Raw genomic sequence first — 13,764 nt, forward strand, 5'->3', positions numbered from 1 at the left:
CTCTTCTGCTCTCTGTTCTTTTCCATGGCTCCATATCTTCTGCCACCATCTTCTGAGTTATCATCCCTTTCCTCTGTCTTGCTTCCTGCAAAATCAGCTTTGTCCACTATTATGCATGGTTTCTTATCCCCAAAGAGGTCAGTCTGTGAGCAGGTGACTTGCTCTTCTATGAATTCAAGCCAAGTTATTTCCCAAGATCTGATTTAGTTCTGGATTCAAAAATGGCAGGTGTAACTTCACATTTATGAGACCAACATACACTGTTGTTGTAGGTTAATCCTGGGCAGCAGCTCAGGGCCACACAGCCACCCTCCCTCCATGGGATAGGTCACAGAAGCAGAATGTGAGAAAATTTCTGGGTTGAGAGAAGAAGAGTTTAATTTGGAAAGCAAAAGCTGTGTGTACAAGCAAGGCAAAACAAGGAAGTCATGCATTATTTTCCATCAACAGGCAGGTGTTCAGCTATTCCTCCAGAAAAGTAGGGCTCCACTACACACAGCTGTTACTTCAGAAGAAGCAACTCCAAACACCCCTCCATCTCCCCTTAGCTTTTACTGCTGAGGACATTGTCATACAGCATGAAATAGCCTTTTGGTCAGTTGTCCACCTGTGTCCCCTTCCCACTTCTTACAGACTACTTGTGCTAGTGGGGCAGTGTTAGAAACAGACAAGGTATCAGTGCAGTGAAAAGCACTGCCCAGCAATAGCAGAAACATCCCCATGTAACCAACAGTGTTCTGGTCATAAAACCAAAACATAAACCCATACAAATTTCTATGAAGAAAATTACCCCAACCAAAACCAGTAGAACTGTCAAAAAAAAAAAAAAAAAAAAAAAAAAAAAAAAAAAAAACAAAAACAAACAAAAAAAAAAAAAAAAAAAAACCAACAAAACTCATTGGCATAGTAGGGGTAAAAGATCAACAGAAGAAAGACTGGACAACTGGGGAATTACTTCCCAAAGGTAACTGGGGAGCAAATTAGTGGAAAAAAGCTGGAGGAATTTGGTGGAAAGCATAAAGATGGGAATTGGTATCAGAGGATTACACCACTCAGAAAGAGCTGAGCCACATGAGTTGGTAGGTAGGCTGCTGTAGTACTGCTTATCACCTTCTGCCTCTACTGTTGCTACTGATCCTTACTTTTCCATGCTTTCCCTGCTGGCCTTCCACATTGCTAGAGTCAAGCCTGAAAAGCTTTCAGTGGCTAAAAATATCTGCTTTCTACACTTACCTTCCCTCTCCCTACTAGTTCAGCCTTGTCAATGGCTGAAGTTAGCACCAAAGTAAAATGAGGTTATAGCAACTACAAGCCCCTGCTAAAAAAAAATTGCCCTTCACCCAAGCTATTGGAATATGCAAAGGACACTGGATCAATGAGCCTCATAGAAGCATGGCAATTGGCAAACATTAGTCTGGGTGCAATAGCATAGAAACAGTCATGTGATTTTCAGATGTTTAGGCAGGAACAGGTCTAATTTTTCTTGGAGGAGGATTTAACTCCCTTCCACATATCCTCTCTCACAAATTATAGTGTACTGAATCATGGTTTTATTCCTAATTAGTAAGGTATGGGGGGAAAAAAATGCTTCCAGAACAAAAAGTTCTAGGAAAAGTAATTTTGGACACTGTGTTTTAGTGAGTCAGAAGTGAAGAAAGTAATTCTGGCTCAGTTATTTACAGAGAAGCTACAGTACCAAGGTTCCCCCTCTCCTGCTTCCCATGATATAGCTCTTCTGTCAGACATCTCCCATCAGACACTGTGCCAATCTGTCCTGGTTTAGGAATGGTACTCCCTAAGTCTTGCCCCCACAAGACTCTCCAAACCAGACAACACTCTCTTGCTCCATTTTCCCCTCCCCCTGCAGTGTGCTGGAGAGGAGACCTGGAGGCACAAAAGACAATCATCATGGGCTGAGAGAGATAAGAACTATTTTCCGCAATGAGATATGAAAGCCAACAGTATCAGCAACAATACTAACGACAGAGGGTAAGAAGGAAAAGAAACCATTCACCTGGAGAAACTCCCAATAATAGACAATTTTCAAGAATACTTTTAAAACCAACATCTTTCAAGACAGTGGACAGACAGGCCTTGTAGCCTCAATTATGTCAAAGATACTCTGCTGACCAAATTAACTCTGGGCCACAGCCTGAGTCTCCATACTTTTATATTTTCTGTTCGCTGCTTGTGTTGTGACTCTAATCATCATAGAAATTACTCCAGGAACTCATTTCACAGTCAGACAATTCCATTGACTAACACTGGCCAGCAGTAACAAGAATGTGTGGTTCACTATTGCACTGAAGGCTCATCTATCTATTCAAAAGAACAATTACAGTACTTACCCTTTAATACCTAAAACCTTCCAGATTCCAGCTCGTATTTTGTATTGGGTTATTTTATTTCAAATACATGAATATCAAAGCCTGACATACCAGTTTCACTAGCAAGGTTCATTGCCAGGATGCTGTTAAGAAAAACACCCACTCAAAGCAGACAGCAAATTGTTGAATTTTACTTATTTAATAGTTAACTTAATAAACAGGACTTTATTTTAGGTGTTCAACATTCTGTTGTAACCTGCATTTCCAAATACTTAACAGTTATGGCCAACACTCTATTAAATTTTTTTATGGCTTTCTGTTGAAAAGCAATTGACTGCACTCCAAAGCAGATGACCCCTTGTAAAATGCTCCTGTCAAATCAGCAGCACTATTTTCTCTATCACCAAAATGTATCAAGTTTTACTTAGAAAAATTAACACACAAGAAGTTATATATTGCTTAGTTTTACTTCTGCAAGCTCACTAGTTCACTGCTTCAGGAAGACCTGGAATTCTGTTAGTCTCCTTGCTAAGAGACTTGCTAGAAAAACCTTGTCCTTTGACCACTACAAAACAAAATGTTACTGTATTTATTTATTTATTGAGAGAAAGTATTTACTCAACAATAATATATTACTAGAATCATATTATTTATATTATTTCAGGTTTATTTTTACAAAACAAACCATTACAAACCATTCTTTTTCTACAGATCACCTGAATTATTTTTTAAAAATTGCAGTCAATAGAGAAATGGGATAATATCCATATCTGTGGTGAAGTAAAATTATTCATCAAAAGCAAATTCCAATTTTTAGAAAAAAAATTGCAACCTCTAAAAAACAACAGTCACAGAATAAGTCCAGGATAATACAGAAAAATTACCTGCATTTTTGATGTTGCATTAACTGATAGAATAGAAAAAAAAACCAAAAAATATTTTTTACTTAAACCTACTATTGAGAAAAGTAGGTTATTTTGAGAAAGTGACCACTATGAAAGACTTGGAAAAGAAAATCATGTATTTCAACTCTGCCAAACATTTGTGTAAGTTTTAAGAACCAAAGTTCTCAATTATCAATTATTTGAGGATTTTCCTCTCTGACAATTACTGCATTCTTGAAAGCCAGATGTTTCAAGAAAGATATATAAAATATTTCTGTAGAACTATGTATCTATAGCTATATATAGCTATTCATTCATCCTTGTAAGCCGCCGATGCCGTCTCTTGAAGCGCTTCAAGTTCCATTTATGTGTCTCCAGCATAAAAGTTCCATTGTAGACAAGTAGCACCGTCACCTTCTCATGGTAAGTGAGATTCTGCAGGAGCTGGTGAAAAACAGAAATGGAAGTCAAAATAGCTAGATGTTCCCTATTATCTAAAAAACTGAGTAAGATCTGTGATAAACCTTAGGTCTCAAAATTAGCACTATACTAGGATTACAGCCTGACAAATGAAGTGCATTTGCTCCTAGAAACCTCCTCAAACAGACTCATTCTTCAGCCAATTTCCATGCATTGCTATTCTTATTACAAGAAAATCATCATATCTAATCTGTACCTTCTTGCTGCCATCAATCTCATTGCTTTTTTGCTGCATCCAGCAGCAAATAATAACTCCACTCCTCTGTGGGAGTTATTCCAAAGAATAACTCCACTCCTCTGTGGGCACAAAATAATGTTTTTCCCTTTTTTCCCCAGAGCAAGATAGGAGATAGTAACTGTACCCAAGTACATCTATGTCTCTCTTTAGCCTTGTGCTTCTTTGAGCTAAGCCATTTCCATTAGGGGAAACTCAGAACAATCAAAATTACTTAGAAGTCGCACTGCTACTTTCTGGAGTAATTCTGGCCTCTGTACTGTACTTTCCTTAAGTGCAACAACTAAAGCTGGATACTTATGATAATCTAAACCTTGTGAAACACAAGCCCAGCAGAAAGTAAACTGTAAATTACAAGCAGTGCTCAGGATGACATTGAACCATTTACCTGCAACTGATACTCAATGTGTCACTTCCCTCTCCCCAATCATTTAGGCATTTATGCATTATATCAGATGCTGTTGTTTTTCCCACTTCAATACCAAATTTTATGTTTGTCTGTACTGAAATGAATCCTGTTTTCAATAAGTTACCTAAAATTATTTAGAATTCTAATTTTGCTTTATAGCAAAAAATGGATTAGCCCTCAACATGGTGATTATATGTATGCTTAATAAACATAATCTGTTTCACCACAGATTTGTATTAAAAATACTAATTTTCAAACCCATTTCTACAAACATATTCAGTTCATCTATTTATTATGACAGTGAATCACAACTATTCAAAATATAGTATTCCTAATCAACTTTATCGCATATTAATTTATAGCCCTGCCCTCTGCAGCTTGCTTAAAAATACTACCAGGGGAGGTGCCAACATACTGAAAAAAAAAGGGTCGAAGTTCTTCCTGTATCCACTGGGTACACAAATGGAACTTGGCTCAGAATGACAAATTGTCACACTTTCTAGTAGGTGATTACATGCTTGCTTTCCAGTAACTGGTGACATATAGCATAAGCTCAGGAACTGCAGGTAAGCCATGAACAGCAGTCCGGTCTTCTCAGCCTGCTCTTTGCAGTCTTTTAATCATCCCTTAATGCAGCCCACACTAACACTCTCAATCAACTAAACCTTTACACCACGTGCTCTCTAAGTTTTCTTGTGATAAGCCATTATAACTTGCCATGTCACCCGCTTGTGGGGGGAAGAGGGAAGAAGACATAAAGAATATCTTCAGCCACCCCTTCATAACACTGTCTCCTGTTGCTGAATAATGCTACAACATAGTCCTCGAGTTTCCTCTTACCCTGATGTTGATGTTTTTGCCATTTTTTAAGTTCTGAGAAGTTTTTAGTTCTGTTGTTGTTGTTGTGGGTGTGTTTTTTGTTTGTTTGGTTGGTTGGTTTTTGGTTTTGTTTGTTGGTTGGTTTTTTAAATCTTTCTGGTTAGCACTGCACACTCAATTTTTCCCTGTCTCTATTCTTAGTAATTTGACAACAGACTCAACCTCAACTTTTACAACAAATTCTGGACCCCTCACAGCAATTTCCAACAACTTCTTAAATTTGGAAAGCATTAGAGTTAGTTGAGCTATCTACCTTTCACCATCCAAACCATTCTTTCTCTAAGTAGGTGAGTGCAAGGAAAAGCTGATTCAAGAAGGAGAGGAATAGCAAAAAGACAAAAGGGAATAGGTAACAGAATTGTAGGAGAAGGGAATACAGGTGACACTGTCCCAGATAAGTAACAGCTGTGTTAATTACTCAATACAGCCTGACCCATGATGAGTCACAGCTATATCCAATACAGATAAGTGTGACAAAAGTGAGCAGGTTCGCTGGTGAAGGATCATGGAGGATCATTAATGTGAGGATGATGAAGAAGGATCCTGGGGAAAGAGAATCGCTGCTGTGAGGTCAGTCTGGGTCTGCAGTTGGAGTCTGTTGTTGGAACCTGCAGTCCTAGTGTAGCTGGGTAAAAGCCTGCATTCAGAGTCTGCAAACCAATACCTGCAGTCATAGTTTACCAGGAAATAACCAGCTCTCAGAGGCTGCAAAGGAAACCTGCAGTAGGAGCTTGCTGCAGCCAGAGTCCGTGAATGGCTGGAGTCAGGATGGCTAAGCTGTGAAGAGGAATAAACCAGGACCCTTTTCATGCTGTGATAAATAAGAAGTCTGTGTCTCAGCTCACTTCTACCCTCTAACAAGGGGGCTGCTACAACACAGAACAACAAAGAAGTAATGTGGTCAGGAAATAACCAAACTGCATACTGCAAGATCAGAAGGAACAAGCATTACCTTCCATCTCCTTCCAGTAAGATAAATGCTATGAGATGGCTTTACTCAGACCCTTCAATTGCTGTTGACTGAAAAAAGAAGACATACCAGCCAGATTTTCTAAAATATAGTGTATAATGGGATACAGAAGGGATATCTTAATAAAAACCAGCACACTACTGACTCTTTTCTCCCTTTACTGTTTCAATTTGTCTTGGATCAAGCTGAACATAACATTAGTCTCTGTTAATGGTGCAGGTGAAGAGCCACCCTGTTGACACCTTTCAAGCCTTGGCACAGCATTGCATGAGTAGTAAGTCAATTACCTTTTTTTTAAATTTTGACCAGAAAGTACAATTAAACTGGTCATTCTAGGGGCACAGATCTTGCCTTTTCTGAGCCTGTAAGTCTTAGATTAATAAAGGAAAACTATTCAAGTAATTAATTATGTGGGACTCTTCCTAGTTCTTCTGATGTCAGCAGAATTAGCCTGCTCCTCCTCCAGTATCATCTTCTGACTTGTTTGGAAGTTGGTCTCTGCTATAGTCTGATTTCTGTACTATCTACAGGCATTACCTTTCACAGCCTTTTCCATGGTAACCCTGCTCACTGGTGGTTAACACACACAACACTTCCAGTGAGGCCACAACTCCAGAGTGGGTTTCTGAGGAGATGAGCCATGGTCTAAGTTGTCTGAATTCTTGCCTGACTGTTCTTAAAGTGGACAAATTCTTTCTTAAATCCGAAGTTTTTAGGTAAAACAGAGTTAAGTTATACAGTGTTTATCAGTGTATCATCACAAAAAACAGTTCTCCTACACTTTAAACCTCCTATTTCATTTTGTGCCACACACCTTTGGTGTAATGAAGAAGTACTGAGATGTCCTTTTTTTACAAGCAGTTTCCACAACCATTTCAAAAACTCTTCTCTCATTCATTGGATCCATTCCCTGAAAAGAAAAAAAAAAAGTCTATTCTCTCCACTATGTTATAAGCATCTGCATATAGAAAGAGCAATATTATGCTATTGATTCTCACCTGATTTATTTCATCAACAACCCTGAAAGGACATCTGTTGAGTTCTTGCAGAGCCATCAGGTATAACATAGTGGAAACAGTTTTCTCACCTCCACTGTGATGATACGGAGACAACTCATGAAGCTCAGTGCTACTGTGGAATTTGACTCTGATGCGAATTCCATACTTCTCATACTCCTCCTGTGAAAGCCAGTACCTTTTAAACTCATTGTATTATAGCTTATTTTATAATGACATGCAAACTAAAGGACATTTATAAAATGTACATGCGTCTACCAATCACTCGAGTTCAACTTAAAATCAATATATTAATTCTGGTTCATCTATATACATTAATTATTTCATCTGTTTTCATTAACTCCTGTCCGCTTTTGCTACAGAATTTCCAGTACCATTCCCTTTCCATGACAATGATTTGTTAATTCCTGTTAAGAAAGTCCTTGTACATAGTGAGAACATTACAAGAAAATAAAAATCTTGGCTAGAAAAAGAAGAAAACAATGCCCCTATAAATCCCATTCACCAGAAAAAAAATGCCTTAGGATACTATCAATTTGGAATAATGGTGTGTGTGTAGGTTGAGTACCAATCTGAACCTCTTCAAGTGCAAGCAGCACAAAATCCATCAGGACAGCCATTTCCTTTTCATACTTCAACAGGAAAACCACACGCAAGGATTTCAACACTGGCTTTTCTTTAACAGGAGTCAGCAGCCTCAGCCAGTGATGCACGGTATCAGGATAACAGATGTGGTTCAAAAGAAGGATTATGAAATGAAATGCATTCATGCTTAAGATGAAAAAGAAATGTTCAGAGTACTCTCCATTATTCCTGAAACCGTGTTCAGTGGCCACTGAGTTCACTTGGTTGGTCAAAACATGGTACTAACAACACTGAAGTTGGCGGCTCAATTCCTGTATGGGCCACTTACTTAAGAGCTGGACTTGATGATCTTTATCAGTTCTTCCAACTTATCTGTGATTCTGTGTGGTGTTCTGATTACAACTTCATCTATAAATAAAACCCAGAATCTAAGGTTTCTAGGCCCACTGTAGTTTCAGGTGCATTGGCAAAGACTGAAACTAGGTTGGAAAAAGTGAACAACATACAGGCTAGCAAAACCAAATAAAAAAGGTTCACGTGAAACACAGCCACGATGGCTTGACTACTGCCACACTATTTTGAATGCCAGGTTGTATAACTGACAGACGTTCCAAAAACTGACAAAAATTATGCTCAAAACTCATTTTGGTGAATCAAGGAATGCAAGAGTTATGGCTAGCAGTACAAATTCTGGCTACTAAGTGTTACCAAGGAAAGTCAGATTGTCACAGAGGCTTCTGCTAGAATTTTAAGGAAGAACCCAGTGAAGTTTCACACTGTATCACAGAATCACTTAGGTTGGAAAAGGCCTCTGAGAACAGAGCCCAGCCCATGACCATACACCAACCTGGCAAACAGACCATGGCACTAAGTGCTCTGTCCAGTCTTCCCTTAAGCACCTCCAGGGACGGTGACTCCATCACCTCCCTCCTCAGCTCATTCCATGTTTAATCACCCTTTCTGTATAGAAGTTCCTCCTAATATCCAATTCCTCCTATTATCCAATGGTGACAGCAGGTAGTGTCACCAAGGACATCCACAGATCTCAAGATTCCTATATGGCAGACTAACAGAGGCTTGAACTTCAGTGTCACAGAAAAATTTCTAAGTAATTCTGTCTCAAGAGTCTCTCTCTTTGTATCTACAGGTGAGGTAAAAGATTCTCCTGAAGAAAACGATAAGGAAAAGAAACTCAAGAACAGATTATCCACCCTTCTACGTTGTAGCCATTGATTGCTTGAGGAAAGAAGTTTTACTCACTGGAACACTACTGCTAGCTAATCTCTTAACACTGTTTGTGACATCTTTGCTAGAGAAAAGCAAGATTGCCCAAAGAAAAGACTTAGAAAGGCACTCTGCACGCCTTTTGCTTTTAAACTGCTTTCCTGTTCCTTCTGTGTTGTTGCTCCCAACATATTTTTATCTAGAAGACAGTTTTTGTGTAATATAAATCTGTTGAGGTAATTATCAAAAGACCTGAAAAGTCTACATTTTAATGTTCTACTGTATCATATCATTAGTCTCCAGGTAAACATTTTTATGCAGTTCATATAAAGAGCCTTACCAGTCACTCTTCTGCCCTAAGCAGTAACCTGCCACTGCTATTTTAAGAAAAGCTGCTTGAGTAATTTACAACAGCAAAAAAATCCAGAGAAGAATTATTGTGGTAACTTTCACTATTGTGTAGTCTATGTCTTAACATATGAAAGTCTTGACATCATCATTTCAGTGATCAATTTAAAACAAATACCGAATTTTCTTCCTCTGTTCATTGCAGTGAATTATCTCCCCAAGTTGATGCTTTAAACTCTTCACCAGAGGTAAACCCTACCTATAAAGGTTACTTAGAAAGTAACAGGATGGGCCAAATGACAACTGCCTTCAGAACAGAAAAAATGCCCCCAGACTCCAGCAGAAACTACATGAAGAACCAAATCAATTTAACACTTAATAATAAAAGATTTAGATGATAACAGAGGACAAAAATTAGCTGAAAATGCAGAATTAAATCATAAGCTTCATAAATCTGAGTAACAACTAAGTAAATACGATGTTTCTAACCAAGCTCTGTAAGTTGCAGGCCTATTCCAAAAGTCAAGAGATGAAGTCCTAGTTGTCCGGATGAAGACTCACTTGCCCTCACTCAGTAAGACTGATAAGCCAGTTCTAGTACACCAAAAGTGTTACGTAAAAGTTCGGTGTTCTTTAAAAAAATCTCCACATGACAACTTGTTATTTTTCTCTAGCAATATATGACCAAAACATTATTCAAGAAAATAAGAATGTTATACAAAAAATTAATCATACCTCATTTTCCATATGAAGATCAACTTCACCAACACACTGCATAGAACTAAAGAACCTACTGAACTTTCCATTAATTTGTTCAATCATTACTTTCACGAGGTTTAGCCACTTTTCTTTGACCTAGAGGTAGACATAACCACATTAAATCAATTTAAAAACTGAATTTTCCCTTAGGGATAGCATTTACATTGAAAAAAACATCATAATTAGGGAAGTTAACATTTCACTTTAGACTCAAAACAATCTGAAATGTTATCCTTTATTTCCATGTACATACATTCCTACGATGATGTAGAATCATAATAATGATACAGAAGTGAAAACTTGAGCTATTACCTGTGAAATGTTTTGCTTATAGTTATTCAACTCATTTTTCTTTTCCTCTAGATATTCTGTCAACTGCTGTATTTCCTGTGTTTGCTTATTGTATTCTTCAACAACCTGCCAGAAAGAAAAAGAAGCAGTCAGCAAAATATTTGCTAATTTTAACCCTGACTGTAAAAATGCCACACTGCACTGATACCATGCAAACACAATTACACAGACTACTGCACTGCACACTAAACAAGAGAGATTTTTAGCTTTAAAGCAAGGAAAATGTAAAGCTTTCTTTCTCTCAGATTACTGCAACTTTTTTTTTAATAGCATCTTTTTTAAAGAACCTACTTGAAATCTGAGTAGATGCAGAATCTAGCATTTACAGCACACTGTTCCTACTGTCTAGCTTATTATACCAAGAGATCTAGCACAGAGTGGGAAACAAGTACAATGTAGACAGAGGAGGAGGGAAAGCAGTGAACATACTGAAGCACTGAGGCCTGTGAAACAGGAAGCCCTGGTTTTCTCTTCATTCAGAAAAGCATCAATTTCCTCCAATGTGTTTGGAAGAGTCTGAAAAGCCTAGAAGACAAAGGATTGCACATGTTACAAAGCAACACTAATGAAGGACTCCAATTTTCTTTAAAAAAATTGAATAAATCATAAACTATTTTGTTACTTTTAATCAGGGTGTCACGTACTCAAAATTTAACACAGCCAGACTCCCTCACTAACTATTCTGGACAGAGAAAGAAGGTTGGAAGTGCTGTTATATAATTACCATACATAATTAGTTGCTCTTTAGTTACCTATCTTGTGCAGGCACAGATACTCAGAGATTTGGTATAAGACATGCACTGTGCTAGATAAGCCATGCAAATGAGTACTTCTAAGAGGATCCAGACCTCAGTTCTTTTGTGTTGCTCATTAGAGCAGGAAGGTAGAAAATTATGGCCTCTATTTACTTCCTCTGAACACGAGACTGTGGATTTCAAATGAAAGTACAGATCTAATTTTCTCTCCCCTGCGCACAAAATAGAATGGTAGTCAAAGGGTATCTCAGCCCTACTTTAAAGGTGGTTTAAAAAGCTAATGACAGAAGTAACAGAAAAATACATGTGATCTTTTACTGAGACCCTTTTAAGAAAAAATATACAATATTCTATGCAGGAGAAGTTAGAAATTCAAGAGATACGTGACAATTTCTTTTTGTACGTACAATTTGAAATTCTTCTGGAAAATCCTGATCAGGACCCAATCTGCAGACGAATCGAGCTTGTTTCAGCAATTCAATGCACTTCTCATAAAGAAGTTGCTTTCTATTATCCAATTCATTAAAACGTTGCTGTTAGAAATATTAAAAGATATTTTAAAAAACCACTACCATCTTTATTATTATTATTATTATTATTATTATTATTATTATTAATTTCCAGAGGCAACACTAGCACACTAGCAACAAACCACATCTGAAGCAGAAAACAGAGGTGAAACCAGACTGTTAAAATACCTAAAAAATTTGCTTCAACTAACAGAACTCATTATACCTCTCTGCTCATCAAGTCAATAGATGCCAAGGTAAAATGATCAAAAGCAAGTTCTTCAGAAACAGCTAAATTTATTTTCTATCAGCTTAACAAGTAGGCATGTAGATTCAAGAGTTATCTTTCCAAGTTTTACCGTTGTGTACTTCAGCTAAATATAGGAGCCCTCCAGTGGTGAAAAAATTCAGTTTTCAATTGGAAATCATATCATTAGAGAAAGGCTTGTTCCACAGTTTTAAAATACAGAACACAGACATTGATAAGTCACATTCACAGTCATTCTCATTACTTTCTGGAACTTCGACTGATCTTTATTTACTAAATACAATGAAAGTGGTAGTAATGGGTATGATCATTAGTAATCATCTCACACTCACAAGAATTAGGGCTGCTGTTCTCAGCAGGTATCAACTCAAAACAACCTGTTCTTCCCTCCCTCTCCACCAAGGACTACAAAACAGATCTTTGCATTACAGGTAAGCATTTCACAACCTCCACAAACACACTGTAAAAATATTTTTCTATACTGTGTTGGTGTTTTTGGAAAGGTTGGAAAATTTTTATAAGAGGCCTTTTTTAGACTATCCCTTTTACTTCATTTAGTCTATTGCAGAGGAGGGAAATGTCACATGGGTTACAAGGACTGGCATTAGAACCACACAGATAAAACAATAAAGGGAGGATGTCCCTCCTTTTCTTTACAGCTAAGATCTCAAGCTATACTGAATTAGCATAAATACAACTGTACAGCACAATGGTTATGTTCCACTGGTTATCTGCATATGCCCTGTAATAGTATTTTGGATCCCACAAATTTAAAAATCAACTAGCTTCATCTGAAATATTTTGACGTGATAACAAAGGCAAAAGATCCTGTAAGAGGCACCCATACTTTTTTAATACAAGAAGCATAAATTTTACGTGTTTGATCATTTACAGAGCCCAAATGAATTCTGAATCATCTGAAGTGGGGAATCTCATTTCTCAATTGTATATAAAGCTCCCATTTGAAGGGAGCTCAGCAGAGCTGCATGGAACAAGACTTCAAGTTGATCTGTAGGCACTCAAAATCTGAAACAGATTCAATACTGAATATACCTGATCCAAGCTAATGTAAATAAAATTCTTCAGTGAAGAGGAAGATACATATTTGGCAGGACAAACTTCAGTATGCAACAGAAAAACTAGAAAGCAATAGATATGTTACTATAAAGCATGTACTAGAATAAATGCACTGACAGTTCAACAAGCTAAGTTTCAATGTTCACTCTACTGTGCCAGTTTACTGTCAATGCCAACATACAAAATAAAATTTACACAAATATAAATAAAAATACACAAGTATTGATTCCTGATTTCTTCTATATATTAAAAAGTATGTGGCAATGTTAATGTTCTTGTTGGTTTCCTGAGGGGGCCTCAATGGGACTACACTTGACTGCTACACACCTTTTACTAGGAAGGAGACTATTTTTAAGAATTATCAGAATGTTACAAATCAAAAGTCCTGTCTACTGATCTGACCAGACATCTAACTATGTACCAGCCCAAGCTACTCCCTAAATGACGAAGATGTGTGCAGAAAATTAGAAACATTAAATGAATTTCCCAGTGACAATATACATTACTGACATGAGGTTCATTGCTTTATAATCATTCTTACTCCTTACTGAGCACCAGCAATTAGATGATTTTCACTGAACTTTCACTCACTGATAAATTGAGTAAAAGATGCATCACGTTTAAGAACTCAGGCAACAGTGATTTTCTAAGTAATATGCTGGACTTGTCTCTGTGTTCAAGTTACTTT

The 13,764-nt window shown here is 37.4% G+C and overlaps 1 protein-coding gene across 1 annotated transcript in view; it reads right to left on the reverse strand.

Moving 5' to 3' along the window:
* Positions 1 to 2,537: 2,537 nt before the first annotated feature.
* SMC5 (structural maintenance of chromosomes 5) overlaps positions 2,538 to 13,764 on the reverse strand; it is a 42,930-nt gene continuing 31,703 nt past the window's right edge. Inside the window, exons 18-24 of the mRNA XM_083884233.1 lie at positions 11,630 to 11,755; positions 10,897 to 10,992; positions 10,429 to 10,533; positions 10,093 to 10,212; positions 7,183 to 7,362; positions 6,999 to 7,094; positions 2,538 to 3,655 (exon numbers count right to left, since the gene is read on the reverse strand). Of these exons, the coding sequence (XP_083740359.1) occupies positions 3,518 to 3,655; positions 6,999 to 7,094; positions 7,183 to 7,362; positions 10,093 to 10,212; positions 10,429 to 10,533; positions 10,897 to 10,992; positions 11,630 to 11,755 (861 nt within the window). The 3' untranslated portion in view covers positions 2,538 to 3,517. The remainder of the gene's footprint in view (positions 3,656 to 6,998; positions 7,095 to 7,182; positions 7,363 to 10,092; positions 10,213 to 10,428; positions 10,534 to 10,896; positions 10,993 to 11,629; positions 11,756 to 13,764) is intronic.

This window comes from Zosterops lateralis (genome assembly GCF_965231275.1).
Source record: "Zosterops lateralis genome assembly, chromosome: Z".
Taxonomy (NCBI): Eukaryota; Metazoa; Chordata; class Aves; order Passeriformes; family Zosteropidae; genus Zosterops; species Zosterops lateralis.